At 36.5% G+C, this 22,548-nt stretch overlaps 1 protein-coding gene across 7 annotated transcripts in view; it reads right to left on the bottom strand.

The window, feature by feature from the left end:
- Ptprk (protein tyrosine phosphatase receptor type K) overlaps nt 1-22,548 on the bottom strand; it is a 573,501-nt gene that overhangs the window by 233,610 nt on the left and 317,343 nt on the right. For all 7 annotated transcript variants that reach the window (XM_008854753.2, XM_008854752.2, XM_008854754.2 and 4 more), the window contains exon 7: nt 10,043-10,336. In XM_008854753.2, coding sequence (XP_008852975.1) covers nt 10,043-10,336 — 294 coding nt within the window. The remainder of the gene's footprint in view (nt 1-10,042; nt 10,337-22,548) is intronic.

Raw genomic sequence — 22,548 nt, 5'->3', positions numbered from 1 at the left:
GCACGCACACACACACACACACACACACACACACACACACACACAGAGTCAAGAAAGAAAAGTGAATGAATTATTTAAAATCAACCTCACTGAAATTATTTCTTCTGAGACAATTAACATGGACATCACCCGATGATTTCTAGGCCACGTCATAAGTAGTGACAGATGAATTTGCACAGACTTTGCCCAGGGTAACATGAAAGGCCTAAGTGCCTACCCTTTGAAGCTCATTTTTTACTGGGTTCACAAAATACAATGCAGCTTTTAAGACTCTACTATGAAAATTCACTCATTATCACTTCCTTTGAATGTGCTTTTGTCCTTTGATTTTCACACAGTTTGAAGAAAGGGCGAAGGACAGTAGAGTCATTAGCTACAAGGGTGACATATTTTAGAGCAAGAGAGAAAAGATCTGAAAGTGACTACTTTTGCTGCTGCTGATTTGTGTATACATCTATGTTGAGTCAAATAATGAAAATGAGTATAACCGGAATGAAGAGATGGCTCTGAGGTTAAGAACACTGGCTGCTCTTACAGAGGACCCGGGTTCGAATCCCAGCATCCACGTGGCGGCTAACAACTGCCTGTAACTCCATTTCCAGGGCAATCTGACACCCTCTTCCAACCTCCGTGGGAACTGCACAACACAGGTGCACATACATACATGCAGGCAACGCTCTCATGTAAATAATAATTTTAAAAATTTTTTAAAAAGAAAATGAGTATATCTGCATAATGACATTTTTGATGAATAAACCACATTGAGTGAGCAACACTCCCCCTGAAAGTGCTAATTGGAAGAATATGGATGCGAGGGGCCCCAAATAACAGTCAGCTTTCCTCTTCTCCACCAACCTTTCTTTTTGTTGAATGAATGAATCATAAAAGATGACTTTTTTTTTTTGCTTGAGCATTATTTGTTTTTTCTTCTTTCAAAACAAAGAATTCATATTATAATTCAGTAAGAAAATGAACCAAACATTATTAAAGGCAGAAGTCAATTCTCTGGGTAAAAGACAACCAAGAGTAAGTCTCGGAACCACACTGTTTGGCAGCACAGAGGTGAAAATCTGTCCCGAGGCTGTGACTCTTGAGGCTGTTCCCATAATTAACACACCGTTTTGAGTTTGATATTGGATCTACATCTTTTTAATTGCTATGTAGGCCATTCTATTCATCAGACACAACTGTGTAATTACTGTTTAATGCATTGCTCGTGTATTATTTTTATTTAAGGCTATTTCTACCTGTTGATATCAAATAAAAGTCCTCGGCCTTGAGAGGAAATCTATGTCATTCTTTGGACTGATGATCATTTCTACCTGTCAGTTTGATTATAACATGCAAAAGCCAATAAAAACAAATGAAGCCAATAAAAAGTACTTAATGACACTATTATCCAACTCAACATGTGGTAAAGTACTGAGAATAAATAAATACTGCATTATTTCCACTGGTTGCCAAATGCTTTTTCTCAACAATATAAGTCAGGTGAGAAAATTGGAAGCTGAAAACAACCGAACTCTAGTTAGCAGAGGTAATTACATTTTTACTGATGGTGTTACCTCTAAGGAATTAGGAAATGAACTGAGGTATATGATGAACTACACAATCTATTCCTGAGCCAAACAGCCAGAAAAGTAGCAAGAAACAAAACTTCATATGTGTTCGACTCATGACTCTGGTGCTGAGAGATCCAAGTACTATGGAGAATATTAGCAGAACACACATGCCAATTAGAGGACATCCCATCCTCGAAACATAGAATAATATTTCTAGAATCTGCAATCCCCTAAGATTTCCCCCAAACAAAATTATTTTGATGACTGAAATTAGGGAGGAAACTATATGTCATTTCTTTGGTTTATATAGATTACCTATGAGACCAGAAATAAGAAGGAAGCAAACGATCCTCATGGTGATTACCAGCTGGGCTTCTTCAGCATTATACCACAGCTGAGGAACTGTGGGTAAGCAGCAGCTCTGTCCAAAACCAGTGTGAGACCATCACTGTTTAGAAAAGTTAAGAGTGCTTGAAAAAAATTTGTTTTCTGGTTAGAAATTCTCCCTTAACATGTCCAGATTTCTGAAGTTTTCTTGTTCTTTTTTCCCACTGGTGGGGCTCAATCACAGTGACTTGCAAATGCTATAGGAGTGATCTGCTACTGAGAAATACTCCCAGCCCCAGCATTTTATAATCTTAGCATATGATTATTGTTTTTATTTGTGTTGGACAATAACACTAGACTTCTGACTGCTTAGGAGTAAGGATCCTGTCGGTATTGATGCTAGGTCTTCCAGAGTCCTTGGCATGCCAACAGGCAGAATAGAACCCCTATCTAGTATGTGCAGTTAAGTGCCTCAGCAAATACACAGCAGCTTCTGAGTTACTTCCTCCTCTAAAACAATCTGTTATACCACTGGTTCCCCAAGCATATTAAAGAAAATGGGCAAGCCCCAAATTAGAAAAGGAAAAGTAATTGAAACAAAAAACTAAGTTAGACTACATAAAACACCCTTGATAGTCCCTTTATCAAAAGTAATTCTCTTGATTATCAAGAATGATCATGTTTCTAGAAATTTACAGACTTTCCATTAAACATCTAAAAAGTGAAGAGTTCTATAAAGATTGTAGGATATTTGTGCCTATGACCTTTTCTAAAGCATTATATACAGACATGTAACTAAATACAGATATATAATTATAAGCATGTTTTTGTGTTCTCTTTGCCACTGGGTTTTCCTTAGACCATCTCCCTTGGAGATGGGATGATTTTTTTGTAAAAGAAAACCTCATAATGTCAGTCTTTCCTGATAAAAATAGCTGTTTAACAGCAGGATCATGTTAGAGCTAGCCACAGCTAACCCAGCAGCTATGATTCAACCCCAAGCCCAGAGTTAGTCGGTCTTTCACTGAAATCATCTATGTTTAGAACCCAAAATACAGACAGTGTTTAAAGTTGGGCTAAACACACACTTTCGTCTGCTTGGAATGTTACACATGTCCTTGCCGTTTACCTCATTTACAGGTCAGGGGTTTACATGCAAGGCATGGCTTGGGTCACATGACAGAGCAGGGACTTAGACTAGCACTGAAGACAAAGAGGGAAGGAAGCCACCAAAGTAACTTGTGAACAAATAAAAGGTTTACAAACAGAAATTTAGATTATGCACTGTGAAAAATATAAACCAGATTATGATTCACTAAAAAGAAAGAAATCGAAATGAGGATAATACTTCTTGACTTTTAAGAAAATCAGTGAACTCTTTTCCATTACATTACTATTGTTTTTCCTTTTGCATGTGTATGTGTGTGTGGTGTACATGTGTACATATGCTATACATGTTCACATGTGTTGTTACATGTATATGTGCAGATAGATACACATGCACTGGTGTGGTATGCATGCATATGGAGGTTCAATGTTGAATTTTAGAGTATCCCCTGACAGCTCTCAACCTTATTAACTGAGATCAACTTCTCTCCATTGACTCAGAACTGAGTGATATGCTAGTCTAGAAAGCCAGCTTGCTCCAGAAAGCCCATCTATGCCTCCTCAGTGCTGTAATAACAGTTGAGCCTCAATAATTATCTGGCATTTATGTGGGTTCTTTAAATCTGAACTTCAGTTCTCACACGTGCTGCTTGTGTGACAAGCACTTTAACCATTTACCCAGGCTCCCCAGCTCCACCTGCTCAACATGAGTTTTCTTATACCTTATCATCTCTAATTTTCATTATTGTGATGTTTTAAAATTTTTAATTAAATATATATGTGTGTTTGTGTGTTTGCACAAGAATGCAGGTGCCAATGGAGGTTGGAAAAGAGCATTGAATTCCATGGTGGTGAAGTTACAGATGGGTGTAAGCCACCTAATATAGGGTCTGGGAATCACTGAGCCATCTCTCTGGCCCTATCTTTAATTTTCCTGATTTCAATAACAGAAGAATTGTTGTTGTTAAAGTCATACTTGGAAATGCTAAAAACCAGAAAATCATGTATAAGTTAAAGCATTTCCAAAAAATGGGGGGGGGGAATCATTGAAATAAGCCTTTCATTTAAATTCAGAGTAAGCCATCCAAACCAAACAATTTCTTACAAGGTTTTTATTTTGTTCCACTCACTGTACTAAAAGTCAAGAATAACTAGTCTTTATGATAGAAAACTATATTGAACCGGGGGAGGGGGGAATTAATGTTCCTATTTTGCTGATGAAGCTATAATCAAAAGTCCAAACTTTAATTCAACGAAGTGTGAAACCTGGTAAAACCTATCTATAATTTTTCCCACATTGGACTTAGGATAGAAAAGATGCACGTTTACTACATGTTTAAATTTGAAGGAAGACCCTTTCCATTTCAGTGATTCATAGATGCCCATGTTCACTTTAAACTGCCAAGAGCACTGAAGTTCAATACAAGAGAACAGAGTAGTTTTCCCAGATGTGTTAAACATGCTATACTCTTGACAGTCCGAACTATTGACCTTCCTTATGAAGGAGATGCTGCTAAAGTATCGGTTAATCGTGAAGCAGTTCGCAATGGGATATCCAGAGCAGAAGGCAATTTGAAAGAACAATTTTAACGTGCAATTGCCGAAGCACGTGATGCAGACAATTCCTGATGAGGGCATATTTTCTTTCCATTTTGTAAGAAAGAGAAACTGTATTTTTGTGCTGCTTATATAGCAGATGGTATACCCAGAGGAAACAGACACAGGAGAAAAAAACAAGCATACTTTCTCTGAGTGTTCAATAGAGTTTTTGAATTACTTCCCATTTAAGGCAACTTCACATTTATGCCACTTCTTAAAATTTATAAAATGCCTGAAGAAACATTATGTGAACAATGACATGGGTCAGGCTGTAAACTAACAGGGAAATAATCACATGCCTCAGGTTCGTGGAGAAGCATGAAGCAGGCGTAGGTGGCTTCAGCCAAGCAGTAATTACCACCTCCCCCAACTTGAGAGACCCTGAAGCAGGTAATTGCATCTACCAAAGGATTTTAATGTACTTCAGAAAGTAAACCAAAAAAATTACTTTTACCAACTAGGCAGGACATTTTCAGAAAACGATAAACTAATACACCTTTCCCATTTTTTATGTTTAAAACACAGCATATATAAGTGTTAAGCACTAATCCACTGTGCTTTTAATAAAAATGAACCTGGACACATTAAGCGCTGCTTTCTCAGAGAATAAGCTGGCCATATGCCTCTATTTTTAGAAATTTTACCAGATATAATTCTTCTTTATTCATCATATACTCTTTTAAAGGTGAATGAGATAATAATGTGTCTGATAACATAAAACATCATGACAATCATTTGATATGTTGACTCTCAAGTAGTACTTAGCTATAAGGGATATATTTTCCTTTAAGAATATAAATTCTATTCATTATACATGTAAGTGAACCCCTTCATTGGCTGGAAAATTATTTACTGGCAGATGCCTTCCAAATAAATTTATTACTGCCAGATATAAATGCTGATGACTACATGCATTAAAATGGAATTTGAAAAACATCACACAGCCAGGCTTAGTGACATACACCTTTAATGCCAGCACTTTGGAGGCAGAAGCAGGCAGATCTCTGTGAGTTCCAAATCAGCCTGTATTAAATAGAAAGTTCTATGCCAGCCAGGGCTACAGGAAGACCCTGTCTCATTATTACTTTGTAATTTAGAAAATGTTTATAAAAATGAGACATCATACAGAGAGCTACCAAGACACAGAGAGACAGTCCTAAGAAGCATTAATATTTAAGCCTTTTGGTAATTTAACATATGTGTTTTATAAAAATACCTACTTAAAAATAATCTGGCTGCTCTGGCAAAGGACCTGGGTTTGATTCCCAGCATCTACATGGCAGCTAACAACCACTTCTAACTCCAGTTCCAGAGAACCTGACACCCGGTTCTGGCATACAGGCAAGCAAACACTCATACACAAAGAATAAAAATAAAGAAACTAAAAATTAATCACCAATTTTTCAATGTACTCTGTCCTGATTAAAATAGGTTGTTTGGTAGAACTAGAACTCAATTCCATGTAAGTACAGTTAATTTACCAACATTAGATGGGGACGTCCACCAAAGGCTAGGGCTACAAACTCAAAGGTATTATTTTCCCAATTTATCAAGCTTTGGAAATCATTACTAAAAATGAGCTAATGGCATAGTTTGCATAGACTGCACTGTATTTTGTTGATATGGGGACCCTGTTGAGTTCAGGTACTGATAACATATGAGACACCTAAAATTACAAGAGGTGGAACTGGATCCTGTAGAAATGAAGAGGAAGGCATCACAACTTAAACAGACATTGATGCTTAGATATAGGATTTTTCTAAGTTATGTTCAAGTTCTGCTACTCAGAAAATGGATAAAGCTATAACTGTGTATACTTGCTGAGCTTTCCTACCTTTTCTAATATTAGTACATGTTTTAGAAACTCTTAATAAACAGGTAACCATGATAGCTCTCAAATCTACAATGTACTTGAAAAAAATCAGTGTATAGCACTTTTTCCCTAAAAAAACCTGGATTAGACAAATCTTGTTAAAACATTAATTAACTATAATACACAACTGCAAAGATGTGTCCATGTCAAAGACTGTTTGAAATTCCTATGTTTGGAAGTAAAATGACAAGTAATTGGACCTGGTACCATTCAAATTCATGAAGAGTACACAATTCAAATGTTTCTCAAATAAAGAATCAGATTAAAAGACCTACATAATTCTTAAATGTCAAGACATTTCTAAGTCAGAAGACAACTATGAACGTGAGATATTTTTACTCTATTTCCTCCCACAGGTGAGACTATTCTCATAACAAAATGCTTCAAACTACTTTATGATCATATTTTTTGTTTATGGAAGTTCAATAAGCACTCTGAATGGACACATCAATAGAGAAAAATAATCAATGTTCATTAACATGGTGTTTTCACCCACTTAATACAACAGAACTTCTCTAAAAATGCAGGCTCATTTACTTGCTATCTCCACAACTCTCACCAATAACCAGTTTCAAATGCTTTCTAGATTAACTTCATGTTAGTAATAGACACTCATTTTTGCTGCTGCTAATTCTTTAGGACATATTCTGATGAAAATAAATCATAAGAAAGCTGTTATGGTATGAAAGAGGAAGAAGCGCAGGCAAAGTAAAGAGGAAGACCATTGGAATAGCACTGCTATCCATTATTAGAATTTTAACATAAATATGAAGATTCAATGTAGAAAAAATAATTTCATCAGAAAACATGTAGGTAACAAACATCTTTAAGAAAATGGCCTCACAATTATATTCCATGTTACCACGGGATACTAATTTTGGAGTAGAGGGTAAACTACGTTTCAATTCTGTCATTGTGTCCTCTTGCAAAGATTTCTCTGATTAGCTCACGTTAAGGAGTCAGCTTGCCTTTCCTGAAAAAGTTGCTCTACTGTCATCAGAACAGTTTGCCCCAAAACTTTGAACAGGAGGTTGTAGCTCCACAGAATATTTAAACCAAACTGAGAAAGTCAAGCTGAGCCATGGGAATTGAAGCAATAACTTCTCAAAAGCACTCAGCTGCGAGACGCAAGAATGATAACAACCGACAAATTAGTGGATTCTCTACTGCCTAGATGTCAAATAATGACTCAACAGTGAAATATTCATAATACCTCTACATACATAAGGTGCTAATAATTTATATAAACTTAATTGAAAAGAAAAACATTTATGGACTACTGTATACTAGATGAAAAATCTTGGTGAGTAGCCCAATAATACTGTAAATAATGAACAGATGTTAAGGAAGATATTTTTCTAAGCACTTAATATTTTCATAGATTCCCATAGTTATTTAGTATTCAGTGTTCAGAAACTAGCTCATTAAATGTTTGAAACACATATTTACATAGGTACTAACTGCAAGTAATTCTCCATGCTTGATGGATACAAAATGCACCCCTAAATTAAACTAAATTTTGGAGTTGGAGTAGTTAAGCACATTGGCTCCTCTTGCAGAGGACCTAGGCTCAATTCCCAGAAGGCACATGAAGGCTAATTATCTTTAAGTCCAGTTCTGACTCCCTCTTCTGGCCTCCACTGGCATTGCAAGCACAGGTGCACTTACATATACATACAGGCAAATCATTCATACACAAATAAATAAATAAGTAGACTAAAATTTTTTAACAAAATTGATAATTGAAAAAAACCTAAAATAAAAATGCAATCAAATAACACAGGTGGCCAATCTTTTCACTATCTTTGGATAGCTAAGAATTTCTCCTATTATAACAATATTTGGTAAAGCAAGGAGCATTATGTTATTGTTATATTCTTGTTTTATTCACATACTATTATTTTCAGCACTGTTTCAAACATGGATAGGATGACAACATGTGAAGGAAACCATTCTGTATTCTATACTAAGTAGCAAGCTGTTAAGCTGACTGTCAACAGTTAGTTCATCATGCTAACTAATTTTTGTTGTCAACTTGAGACCTGGAATCAACTAACCTACAAGTCACTGGGTATTCCTGTAGAAGTGAGAAAACCCATCCTATCAGGGAGGCACCTTCTGCTGACAGCCCAGATGTTTTTAAAAAATGAAAGAAGGAAAGTTTTGCATTTTGCCTGCTTGCCTTCACTCATTGGTAAGTTTACCTATGTTGTTGCTGTGGCATTCCTTCACTGATACTAGAATCAACTTCTTCAGGTTACAACACAAACTGAAGACCATAAGCTCCAGGCCTTCAGAGCCATATTGGGACTGATAAGATAGCCAATCACATGGAGTGAACAACTTCTGGATTCTCAGTCTATTTTGGACTACCTGAACTCTATCCTGTAAGCCAATCTAATAAATACCCTGTGTGTGTGTGTGTGTGTGTGTGTGTGTGTGTGTGTGTATTCAATCAGTTCTGTTTCTTTAGAGAACATTGACTATACACTCATCAGGGCACTATTGATAATCACTATTTTTTTTTAAATTGTTTGGTGTATAAGTATTTGTGTTTATGTAAACATGTACACATTAGTGTACATGCATATGCAGGTCAGAAGTTAATGTTGGGTGTCTTCCTTTCTACCTAATATTTTGAGACAGAGTCTCTCAGTATGTCAAGAGTTCATTGATTGGCTAGACTGGCTGGCCAGTGAGCTCTGGGGATCTGATTGTCTTTGCCCCACAGACCTGGAGTTGCAGATGTACATGACCATGCACAGCTTGTATGTGGAACTCATGTCCTCATGTGTGTGGCAAGCACATAACATGACTCAACTAGCCATTTATCCCCTCAGCCTCCTAGAGTTACTTTTCTTTTCTATATCACATGATAGCGTCTATGTATTGAAGATAACATTATTCACAAAGATAATTTCCACCTGATAAAAATATTTTCTGTATTTACTTAAAGTGCAAAGGCTTAAGGGCTATGAGATATTTTTGGACAGAATGGAGAAAACTCATCAAAATTACTATGCAAGTGCTATGGAGATGGCTCAGCAGTTAAGAGCACTGGAAGCTCTTGTAGAGGACGAGGGTTCAGTTTCTAGAACATACAAGGTGTCTAACAACCACCTGTAATTCCAGTTCCAGGAGATCTGATGTGCTCTTCTGCCCTCTGCAGGCATTTCACGACACAGGCGCACTTAAATACATGCAGGCAAAATACTCATACATATAAAACTAAGTAATTAAAAAAAAAAAAACATGCAAGAAAGACTTTAGCTTTATCACAACAGTAGAAGAGCTTTCAAACACTCACATGTCTTAAATCAGGCACATTATGACATATTCAAGGCATGAATTACATAATTCATTGGAACTCTTACAATAGGTGCTTTAGGGGAGAGTAAAGTGATCAGAGTGCACATTAGACATATAAAGTTGTCAAAGAACAAACTCAGTAAAAGCTAAAAATAATAGTATGTCTATATCATGCACCAGTAATTAGAACTTTTAATACTATAAGTGTATTATATATGGCTGTAAGATTCATTCATTAAGTGATTGACCAGGTACACAATCTTACCTGCACACTTTGTTCTGGTGATGAGTGGAGGTCCTGGGAGCCCTGTTCCTCCTTCACCAGGTCTTGTAAGAAGGACACGGATCTCATATTCTGTATCTGGATCTAAATGCCAAAGCTTATACGTTGGAGCATTGACTGCGTGAGTTTCTGTCCAAGATCCAGATGTCATTCGATACTCTACTTCTTTCAGGATAATGGGACCATCGCCAATGATGGAGTTGGCATTTAGTTGAATCAGTAAATAAGTAGGCCCAACACCAAGGAGCTGGGGAGGAGCAATGGGTCTTGGTGGTTCTAGGAAAGACAAGTGTACAATCTCATTAGATATAAATCGAAACACTGTAAAACAGAGCTGTATTAATCACACTTTAAAGCCTAAAGACTTAATGAATGATTTAGGAACACGTGGAAAATACTTGACAGATAATCAGAGCCAGGTTTGGTGGCAGACACCTGTAATCACAACAACTGGGGATTGGGGGTGGGGGTAGAGGTTAAAGGATTGCAGCAAATTTGAGGCCTGCCTGGCCTACATGGTGAATTCTAGGTCAGACTGGGCTAAATAGGGAGACACTGTTTTAAAAAATTAAATAATAAATAGGAAAAACAGGAATAATGCAGCAACTATATTTTAAAGAGCGATCACTTTGTGAAGGCTTTTCATCTTTTTAGTGGTTTTCTCTTCTTAAAAATGTTCGGTTCCAGGAGATAAACTGGCAAAAACCACAGCAGCAAATAGAGAACATAGAGAAACAAAAACCACTGGAGATGGGCACATCTCATTAGCTACAAAGTGAGCTAATCTCAGAGATTTGTTATTTACTTATTCTGCTCTGACTTTGCTTCCTGCTTTATCAAAGGACCAGGAAATTAGCTAAGGAGGAAGGCACCACAAGGTTGACCAGGGAAGCTGATGCCAGGGGCTTACATGCTGTCCCACACTCACCTTGCAGAGTGAGAAATTGAGATTGACACCTAGGCGAGATCCCAGATCACTGTATATCACTGCCTCTGGGAGTAGTATGCGATAAGGCAATATAGCACATATTAAGCTCAAATGTCAAAGGGACATTGCAATTTAATTTTGGATGGCTTAAGATATTTTGCTTGACAGAAACTTTGGGAAATATTGTTTCAAGGTTTGAACTTATAGAAATGATGAATAATGTATTAAAACAGTTTTTTCCCCTTACCAACAATGCAGGTGACAGGCTGAACTGACTCTGAGGGACTCCATAGATCTAGCCCTGCTGCAGTCTGTGCCCAGGGAATACAGTGTATGCAGCTCTAATCAGTACACTGTGATCACGTGGTATTCCGTTTAAAATTCTGGGCCACTTTTCACACTTCTCAGAGAAGTTTAAAGGTTTTAAGGGAAAGTATTAATCTTAAAAAGGTGGTAATTGCCCCAAAATTGATTTAAGAATTATTGCTGAAAAGCTACAGCAAGTCACATACAGGAAAACTATTTAACGGACCCACACAGTGCTCCTTCCCCCAGACACACCCAGGCAGGAAATTAATGAAGAAGATGCAAGAACATGCAGACAGTACCTTTGAAACTATTAATGACAATACAGTACATGTAAAAATACAATACAAAAGAAAATAAGCCAAACACAGGTCTCACAATCCCAAGCCTGTTTAAATGAAACAAGAATTTTAAGATGGGGGTCCAAGATTTGCTTTTCAATTATGATTATTTAAAAGTTATCAGCTTAAAAAGCCTCTGAATCATAAACACCCTACAACGAGGGGCAAGAATAGATTTCTACACAGACTAAAGTCATTTATGAGAATATCATTTCAAGTTCATATTTGTTAAATACTAATTACAAGGTTCTACACAATGGATATTCAAATATTCTGAAGAAGACATATTTAAAAGATTTACTTCTAAGTAAAAGTTGTATATGAAAGAAACTGTACAGTACGATAAAGAATAACAACAAATATTTTCAATGGTTAAGGGCACTGGCTGTTCCTGCAGAAGACCCAGGTTGGATTCCTAGCATCCCTATGGTAGCTAACAACTATCTATAACTCCAGTGCTAAGGGATTTGATGTCTCTTCTGTCGTCTGCAGGCAATGCAGGACACAAGTGCACTTACATACACCGCAGGCATAACACACACATAAAATAAAAATAAATTTTAAAAATCATTCAAAATAATTTTATGAATATAAGTAGTTTCTTCTTAAATAACCATTGCACATTAATGAAATACTTTCAGAATAGCTATTGAAAGAATAATGTAACTTGTGATTTAATATACTAATATACAGAGCAAGAATAAGCCTATCGAACCAGTGAAGATTATACATACTATATGTATTTAGAACTATTTCCACAGAAGATAGTCCTTAATACCTATCTATAGACTTCAACTACACAATCTCTTCCCTATGATTTGCAAAAAATAAAAATAAATAAAATGTCAACAATAACTAAAATTGCGCCCTGGGTGAACAATTTCCCATTTCACAAATTGACTCAATGAAGCTATTCTCAAAAGAAAAAAGCTAAAATAATATCAAAGCTTAGAATTTCTACTTATCAGATAAAATAAGAAAGAGGTATACATTTTATACCAAGAAAATTTAGCAATGAGCCTAATAACTTTCATAGTCAGAGCTTACACAATTTCTAGCAGATGGGAGAGAAAGAAAGCGAGCATATTGTCTAAAACTAAAATGAAGCAAAAAACTATTCAAAAAGTCCAAGTGCCTTCCCGGGCAGCCCATGCAAATAATGGAGTTGCTTCACGTAGGCAGTATTGGTTTTCATTCTAGATGTTTCATCTACTGACAAATTTCAATTAAAGAGGGAAATCATACTAAATTCAGAGCTCACTAGTGTTTGACCCCAGAACAGCAACGCTTTGCTTATTTTGCAGCTCACCAATGACCCAAGGAGGTCTGATGCTTAACAAGATGAAGGAAGAAGAAAAACACAGCCAATGAGTTATAAGCAACAAACCCTATTTGATCTACATATTTACGAGTATCCTGAAGCCCGAGGCTATGTGAGGTTTCAATGAAAATGAAAATCTCATTCATCAAAACCCAGCATGCACTTGCTCTAGAAAACAAGCAGCAAGGAAGAGAGAAGATGGAGAGAGAGGAAGGAGGAGGTGGGAAAGGAAGCCAGCAAACACGGTATTAGAACAAACATAGCCTTTTGCCATTTCTACTTTTGACCCAGTGACATATGAAATGAAACCTGGAGTCAGGAGGCCTATTTTCTTTAAAAATGCATACCATACCAAGTAATGGCAGGCAAAGTAAACTCAAACATGTCATTTAACTTTGCACACAATCTCTTCATTAGTAAATTAAGTATTATGGGAAGACTCTTAAAAAGCCTATACTTCTAATACATCGGTGAGATGTTATTTGCCTTACTTTCTTCTTCTCTTTTTTTTCTGTTTGCCTGAACAAATGAATTATAAAGCCAGCAGTTAATGTCAAGCACTAGTAACATATGCAGATGAAGGCGTGAGCTTGATACATTCAGTGCCCCAGCCTGAAGAATGGCAACTGCACACTCTATTAAGTTTTATATATTACTTGCTACGGTCAGGCAAAAATAGGGCAGTCCAATAATCAAAGCAATAGCTCAAATTTGGAAGTGAACTGTCGCAATATTAAAGCAGCTAAAAAGTATACACAATGATTAACGACATGATTACAAGACGGGGGACTAACATTATGGAGACGAATACACCACTACATAATAAATTTTTTATGTTGACGGTAAAAAGTAGCCTTCTATTAGCATATGTATTTTGTTTTAAGGCCCTTGAGAACAAGGAGATTTATTTATAAAATCTCTATTCATTTCAATAATTTATGCATGAATTTTAATCAGTTAGCAAATGAACAAGTAATTGTTTTGCAGCAATATTAAAATTCTTCATAACTTAATATGCCACGAGACCCAGAGGTATGGTGCAAATAAATCCCAAATGTACACTAGGTATCAAGTGAAGCATGCAGTCCTCAAAATACAAGATAAACTTTGCCGATGTTCCCAATTAACTTTCCATTAATGACTTACATTCATTATTCTAGAGGCAACCTATCAGAAAATCCCAATTATATATTCGAATTGCTTTATTTGTTTAATATTTGAAATAATGTTTAAAATGTCTTGAAATTAAGCAAGCCATGATGAAAAGATTCTCACTCAATTATTCCTATTAGAATGGTTTTTTAAAATATGTCACTTATCAAAATGCAGTCAATCAATAAGATGCAAAATCAGAAACAGAAGTCAGAAAGCCAGAAAATGTCAGTAACAAAGTAAATGTCAAAGCAAACGGCACTTCTTCATCTGTTTTTTCAAAAAGATAAATTAAATTCCTCTCAGTCTTACCTGCTTCTCAATTGTTTCATTTATTTGTTGGAGAGATATTGGCATACATTATTCCCAAGCTTAACCTCCCAGTGTAAAGACTGGCAGAATATCACATTATTGCCCACTGATGGCTATAACAAACTGTCACAAACTCATAGCTTTAAGAGCAAAGAGTCAGCTTCCAACAGTTCTTAAAACCAGATTAGGATAAGGGGATGATAATCATGGTGATAGAGGCTCTACTTCCTCCCAAAAGTCTAGATAGAACTTGGATACTTGTTCCCTCTCTCTTCTGGTGGCTGAGGATGACATGGCCTTTCACCTACATTTCTGTAGTCTCTGCTTCAATGCTGTCTTTACCTAATCCTCTGCTCTCTAAAGTCAGTCTCCCTCTGTTGTCCACATGTGTGGATAGCTGTGACCACATGAGGGCCCACAGAGAGGATACAGGACTATCCAACCATTTCAAATAGTAATCACATCTACACAAATTATTTTACCATGGTGAGGTTAGGGGGTGCTTTTCAGCTACCCATGGACATGGACTATGGCTTCCTCCCTCCTGGGAAATTGCTCAGTTCTTCTACTTTCCAGTTAGTGGGAAGGCTGCAACCTGAGAAAGTTTCCTGACATGTTGAGATCAATGGAAACTATAGAATGGCTTAAAAAGTTACCTATATCATCTTCTATTAACTATAGCTTTGTTTCCCAAGAACACAAAATTAGAGCGAATGATTACTGAAAGGTCAGCAGATGCACTACTGCTTGTCATACATAAATTCCTGTGAAATTGAACATCAGGATATTTTACACGGAGACAAACTTCTCTTATTTCCCAACACTGCACAAATGAAATAACAGCCTGAAAGACAATTTTATGCTCTTCACTTATTGGCCTCTCTGGACCATAATCTAGTTCTGGTATTTGTTCAATAATAAGTTCACTTTTAATTTCTGGTTGTTTAATCTGTAGCCTCCTGGAGGGTCAAGCGAAGAGAAGGTGCTGTAGAGAAACTAAGGAAGACAAACAGTATCACTGTACCACATGACACAGGCGTCAACTTCATAAGATCCCCTCTAAGAAATTTGAAAGGATTTTGAGGAGTGCTTCAAAAGCACATCAATCTGACGACAGCGACTGCACTTGAGTGTCTCAAGATCCTTTGAATAATGCAATTGATGAATGACCAGATGACCTTTGACTCTCCAAGAAATAGAAACTAGACCACTCATAATTAGAACCATTTTCTTTGGACATTAAGCATCATATAGATGACAACAGAATTAGTGTCAATACATGTACAGAGCATGAAGCACTCATGTGGAAGATGGAAGTTCACTTAGCAAGACCTCTTCCACATTCCCATTTTACAAACAGTAAACTGGGCATATCTGTGAAAAGCATAATAATGTTGTTTTCAGATTTTTATTCACACTGTTATTTTAATACTTGACTTCTCAGTCCCCAAAATTCTGTCTCTATTCATTTTTCTGCTCAGTATCTTACAATATTTAACCATGTGAGTGCTGGAGCCAACTATGCAATGCTCATAACTTTCTCATACAAGTTGCTATTACTATATTTACCTATTTGTGAATTGATACAATTGTAAGTTAAATAATTTTTGTCATATGAAAATCCATCAAAGTAATTGATATGCACATTTTCTAATTACATTACTCAACTGGCTCATAATTCTTCATTCACTTTTCAATGAGGGCAAGGAAGATATCACTGAGCTTGAATATAGCAAAAACCTGAAACCTCTGTGGTAACACCTACAAATCAATCAAAGGGAGGTATTTCTATCTGCTCTCATCTCCATGAAAATTACATGCAGGTTAGCAGAAGCTGTGCTGAGCTATGTATAGAATGTGTGTGAAATGTATCACATTCCTGGCACTAATGTTCCACCATTAGTAAATTCTGGGAAACTTGATGTATATACACATGATTTCTAGCAGGTATGCAAAGTATGTAGAAAGGAACTTAACTTTTTTGTGTGTGTCTTTTTGAGACAAGGTCTCGCTTTAGCCCCAGGTGATCTAGGTCTGGCTATGGAGAGAAGGCTGACCTCATTCTCACAGGGATCCACCTGCCTCTGCCTCCCGTGTGCTTGTATTAAAGTTATGTGCCACTATGCCCAGCTAGAAATCTACTTCTTATGCTGAGCTAAACTTCCATTCCTTGCATTCCCACTTTCAACAGAGTAAAATAAAGTTATGTGCCACTATGCCCAGCTAGAAATCTACTTCTTATGCTGAGCTAAACTTCCATTCCTTGCATTCCCACTTTCAAGAGAGTAAAAGCCCTGTGCAGATAACCATTAACTCAAACAGACTTGGCCATTGCTAAGGAGACTCAAAAGAAGTGAGCATTCGAGAACACAGTCTACTCCCAGGCTAATGAACAGATAATGTTGTCTGTAAAACAATCTGTCAACATACATCCAGAAATAAAGATGTACTCATAAATCAAAGCAACCCTACTGCTAAAAATTTAAGACTGAAGAATAGAAATTGTGAAGATTGTTGATTTTCAGGGGCTGATGATATATCAAAGTTAGTAGAGTGCTGACTTAGTATGCATGCAGCCCTGGGTTGATTCCCAGCACTATATAAAACTAAGCATTGTGGTGCATACCTGTAATCCCAGAATTTCTGATGTGGAGGCAGAATGATCCGAAGTTCAGTCATTCTTAGCTAAATAGCAAGTTTAAGGCCATCATGGGCTACAAGACATCCCCCCCTCCCTCCACACACACAGAAAGAGAAAAAGAAATGAATCTGTTAGTTTTCATTTTAAACTGGACTTATTTTTCTCCTGAGGATAAAACTAACCAGCATCTTCATGAGAAGAAAATTTTCAAAGTGAGAACAGCAGTGACTGAGGTTTAATGAGATCTGAGAGAGTTCTCAGAGTTAGGTTTCTTCTCTTTCTGTAATGCAGTAAGATCTGTAATTTGCCCACCAAACTTTCTCTTATTTCTTGCAGAGTAGGGATCAGTTAATATTGTTGTTACCGAATGAAGGACAACTAACCAATGCCTGACGAGCACGCTTTCACCTGTCACCACAGGAGAAAATGCACAGTAGACTTCAGTGTGAGAATCAGTATTCAGATATCTGATATTCAGATATTTCTGCTTATTACAATTATTTTCTGATGCTGAAATTAAGTCCTCAGAAAGTAAGATTTAGTACTTCTTACTTTGAAAAGTATAGCTGGCCAGTTGCTGTGACATTGATACAGAGCACCTACAAAATGTTACTATTTAATTAAAGGAGTTAGTTGACTGGAACAAAAGAACACTTCTAAGCAATTGCTTAGTGACCAAGTGGCACCCCATGATTTATCTAGCTTGTGAAAAAAGGCCACAGCTACAAACCTACCAATAATTCGTTTTTGTCTTTTAGTCAAATCTGATCAAGTTTAAAAAGCATTTTCATAAAAAGGTGGCCCTGATAATATTTTTAATGAAATTTGAATATACACCATAAGTCAGAACTGATATAAAACATATAATTATATTAATACCAGAATATATCCACTTATTTTTAAAAATGTAGTTCAACTTGGGAGGAAATCCTTATATTAAACTTTTCATTCTTCATGGTAAATGATATTTTTGCATCTCAATTCCTGGTGTGACATGTATTCATACTCTGAGGAATGAGAATATTTCATCTCTATGGCATGGCTCTCTCCTGCTGCCTGAAGTGCGGAAATAAGAAGAATCACTTCGGCGATGAAACTGCAAATTTTGCATACTGAATTTTATATCCCATGCATTACCATGGTATTTTATTCGTCGTGATTTGAAAGCATTGCTGCCATAACTTTATTACCTGCTTGAAATAAATAGGCAGAGAAGTAGTTTGCTGTTTTAACCTGTCAGCAGAAACTGGAAACAAGATTAGTCCAATGTAGAGACTCAGAGAAAAGGAAGGCATTTTTGACATGTGAAGTTTATTAATCTGTAATAGAAATAAGTAGGAATTTGTATCCCATTGAGCCCCCAAACTACCATTTTTCTGTTTACGATCTATGCAATGAATGATCCAGAATTATGGATTATTGAAATAATTTTTAAATTTCACTTAAGCTTTTCAGCATTATAATCTAACACGGCAGCCAATGACACATTATGATGAAAATTATGGATACTTTTGAATGAGCCATAAAGTAATAAATACAGAATTTTTCTCTAATCATCATATAATTCCTCACTTTAGGTTTGTCAGAGCTCAAACTGCTCAGCATTTCAAGTAAAGAACATCTCGTAGGTTCCAAGAATAACAATGAACTCCATAGTAAAAGCACGAAAGCCATCAACTCTATGTTGAGTTCTCTTAAGTCTAGAGACATGAACAGGTTACCACATCACCATCTTATCAGTCACCTTGATGAGGAGAAGAATAAAAATTATATAAAGCTTGGAGCAAAGAGAATTGTTGGTGTCACAGAAAATGCCCCAGTAGCAAGTTCAGTATACCCAGAACACAGAGCACAGCCCCAGCCTCTTCATCAAGGTAAAGGATGTGCTGTACAACAGTGTTAGGCACATCCATTTGACACAGATGTATATTAGAAAAATGGGTGAATCTAGTAAAATAATTTTAAAATATTTTATTACTTTTATGTGTATGAGTGTATTGCCTGCCTATATGTAAGTGTACCCATGTTGTTCAATGCCCTCAGAGGTCAGAAGAGGGTGTCAGATCCCCTGGAACTAGAGTAATGGGTGGTTGTTAACTGCCAAGTGGGTGCAAACCTAAGTCCTCTGCAAGAGTAGCCATTACTCTTAACCATTAAGCCATCTCCCAGTCCATAATAAAAGGGTTTTTTTTTTGAAAAGTTTACAATGACATTGTGCTCTCTCTACCTGTGTATATGCACACATACATTTATACATACATGTTTATGTAATACATATGTATATAATCAAGGAAAAAGTATTAGTGAATATTCTGACTCTATCTAAAATGAAAGCAGATTAAGAAATCTCATGAGTCTATCTCAAAATTTATGGGGTTTTGGAAAAGTATACAATTAAAAGAATTCCCTGATAATTATAAACAAGCACACTGTTTGCCAACTTATTCTGAGTCTAAACACTTCATGGTGTTGAATCACTGTAATACAAAGAATAAGCATATGTTCATGATAAATACATACTTTGTGATCACTCCAAGTTGATTCAAAATGATGCATGGGGTTTTAATGTTAACTAAGCCACAAACAGATGGTGATTTTTTTCCCCCTCAGTGAAATGACTCAGATTCAGTGGATTCAGGAGACATTACTTGCTGCTGATACTAGTTGCACTGGTTTTTGGAAAGACTCCTAAAATTTAAGCATTTATTTACCCCAAGTTAAAGAGAAGCACTGTTATTTAGCTTCATTTCCTACATGACAAAGTAGGGTTCCAAGCAGTTTCTTTACGGGGGCTGAGGTGACATATATATCCCACTAATGCAACAAATAATTCACTAATGAAAATGTAATATTGCTACTGATGACATACTAAGGCCAACTGAGCAAGACCTCAGCATTTACCTAAAGGAGACACACATCCTCTCTCTTCTACAGAACAGATTGTACATGAGTGCTGGTAACTGGTTCAGTCAAAACTTTAAGAATGTTAAAACATAAATAATCAAATTATTTTAAATTACACATAGTAGAATAAACTCTGCCACTGGCTTGTATGGATCTAACTTAGTGTCACAAAGATTTTCACTATTCATTACAGAGTAACTGATCAAAAAACCATAAATATTTTCTCAAGTTGAGAATTAACATGGAAAATGACAACGGCAACCACAAAACTGGTTTAAATGTTTTGAATTAACATCAGGAGCTAGTGTTATTAGTGAGAAATGAGTATAGGAGAGATACTCATTAATTCAAGGAAAGCTATTTCTAAAGACAACTCTTTAAAAGTCAGGAGAGTTGAACAGGGAACAGAACCAAGATTTCTGTGTATTTCCAGCTACATTTCTGAAGAGGGAAAGTGGGTTTAATGGTCACCTGGGAGTGAAAGCATGAGGATTGAGATTATGGACAATGTTGCAGAAAGAGAGGTGAAAATGTAGTCACCTTAATTAGAAGGGTTTCTGAATAACTGTTTTGATCACTGCTCTGGTTTGGATGTGGTCTGTCTCCTAGGGATTCAGGTGTTGGAAGCTGGGCCCATGGAGTGACAATGTGAAAGCGGTGGTGGAGGTACAGAAAACTGAGGCACAGGACTGCCAGGCACAGAGAAGCCACCAGGAGACTATCCTGGAGAAATTAACAAAGTTTATTCACATCAGCATATTTGAGAGGAGTTTCCACCCAAAGAACTTGATTCCTGAGTTCTAGTTCCTTCATAGTTTTCATAAGTCTGCCTGCATTATTCTTTAACTGTTACAACATCAGTGGGTTTCAGTATAGTTGACATGATTAACAGCACAGATGCTTATGTGCTCTAAGACACCAAGGGGAAATTCACTCTGCAGGTCTGTTTGAAGAGTCAGATATTTAGGGCAGGAGCTAAAATATTGTTTAACAGAGTTTAGTGCAGGTGCCTTAGCAAAAAAGGTTTTTACTTCCTTCAGGACATATTATCTCTCCCCTCTTGCATGTGGAACACCCATGATGCCATTTCCTGGGATATCATACTAGATGGGTCAGGTTTTCTACCAAATCTGGAGCATGCTTTTTGACATTCAGAGGCCAAAATTGTGAACTTAAACCACCTCTTTTCTTCACAGGTACTGAGCCTTAAATAATTCATAATAGCAATGCAAAACTGACTAATACCATCATCTAATTCTATTAATATTTTAGAGGCCAAAATATGTATATTCCAAATATTCAGGGTGCCATCAAAAATAAAATCACTAGACATAGTTTTATAATTAGATGGAAATGGAAGGTATCCAGGAATAATGATAGAACACAAGATAAAATAACATTTTAAGTTGCTATTTTTTAGCTGTTTAATCATGTAAAAAGCTACCTGCTCAACACATTTTATACTAATGTGACAAAGTCAGCCAGACAAAAACCTTTTATTTTCAATCCCTTCAAAGACTCCCTACTATAATAAGACATCGATATGAAGCATACTGAAATAAATCATATCATCTAAAACATAAAACAATAGGCTGGGCATGGTGGCACACGCCTTAAATCCCAGAACTCAGGAGGCAGAAGCAGGCAGATCTCTGTGAGTTAAAGGCCAGCCTGGTCTACACAGTGAGTTCCAGGACAGCTGGGGCTACAGGGAGACCCTGTCACAAAAAAGACCAAAAACAAAACAAAACAAAACAAAAAACATACATAAAACAATAGAAGGCTGTGTTAGTCCCATGATCCATAAAAAGGGATAGCTTCTGGAATCACAAAGGGCTTCTAGAGCATGAACAATGCAAGTTTAAAGCTAAGAGGTGGGCTATCCTTTCATATTAGCCTATGTAACAAGAACTGCACAAACCTGCTGTGATAGATTTATCATGCCACCTAAAAATAAAAGCTTGAAGCAGTTACTAACCCAGAATACTCATATTCTTTGCTGTGACGCTCAAGTTACTTATCATTTTGCAAATTTACTCAGACTAACTGAAAATTATCTGGAATACAAAAACATGCCTTTTACTTGATTTAGAGAGAATGATGGAGTTCCTGCTCCTCTAAGGAGAAAAAGGGATACAAAATGGTAGATTCATCCACAATGCTATTTGTCAGGGCAAGAGCAAATTAAGACCAATACCCAAATAATTTAAATATATAGTTTATCAAATGATAGCTATCAGAATAACTGAATTTTAGGGAAAAACTTTAAAAATCTACTTCTTATTCACATTCATATAAATATCGCTATAGGAAGCATTTGTCTTAATACCAACACATTAGTTTAGTCAGTTCTTTTAAGAGTTTTGTCTTAGTATGGAAATGTGGAAAGATAACAGTGCTATGGGTCACAGTCTGGGGTTTGTTCCTTCTGGACAGAACTAAGTATACCTACTAGATCCAGGTTAGATCTAGAGCCTAGATAAACAGTATACATAATACCTCTCTCACAATACCTGGCACATTATAAATAGATTATTACTAAGTGCTTCTTGTTGCATCTCATACTCAACACTTCTGTTTTAT

This window comes from Nannospalax galili, unplaced genomic scaffold (genome assembly GCF_000622305.1).
Source record: "Nannospalax galili isolate Female #2095 unplaced genomic scaffold, S.galili_v1.0 scaffold327, whole genome shotgun sequence".
NCBI lineage: Eukaryota > Metazoa > Chordata > Mammalia > Rodentia > Spalacidae > Nannospalax > Nannospalax galili.
This window is presented reverse-complemented; position numbering and strand designations above follow the sequence as displayed.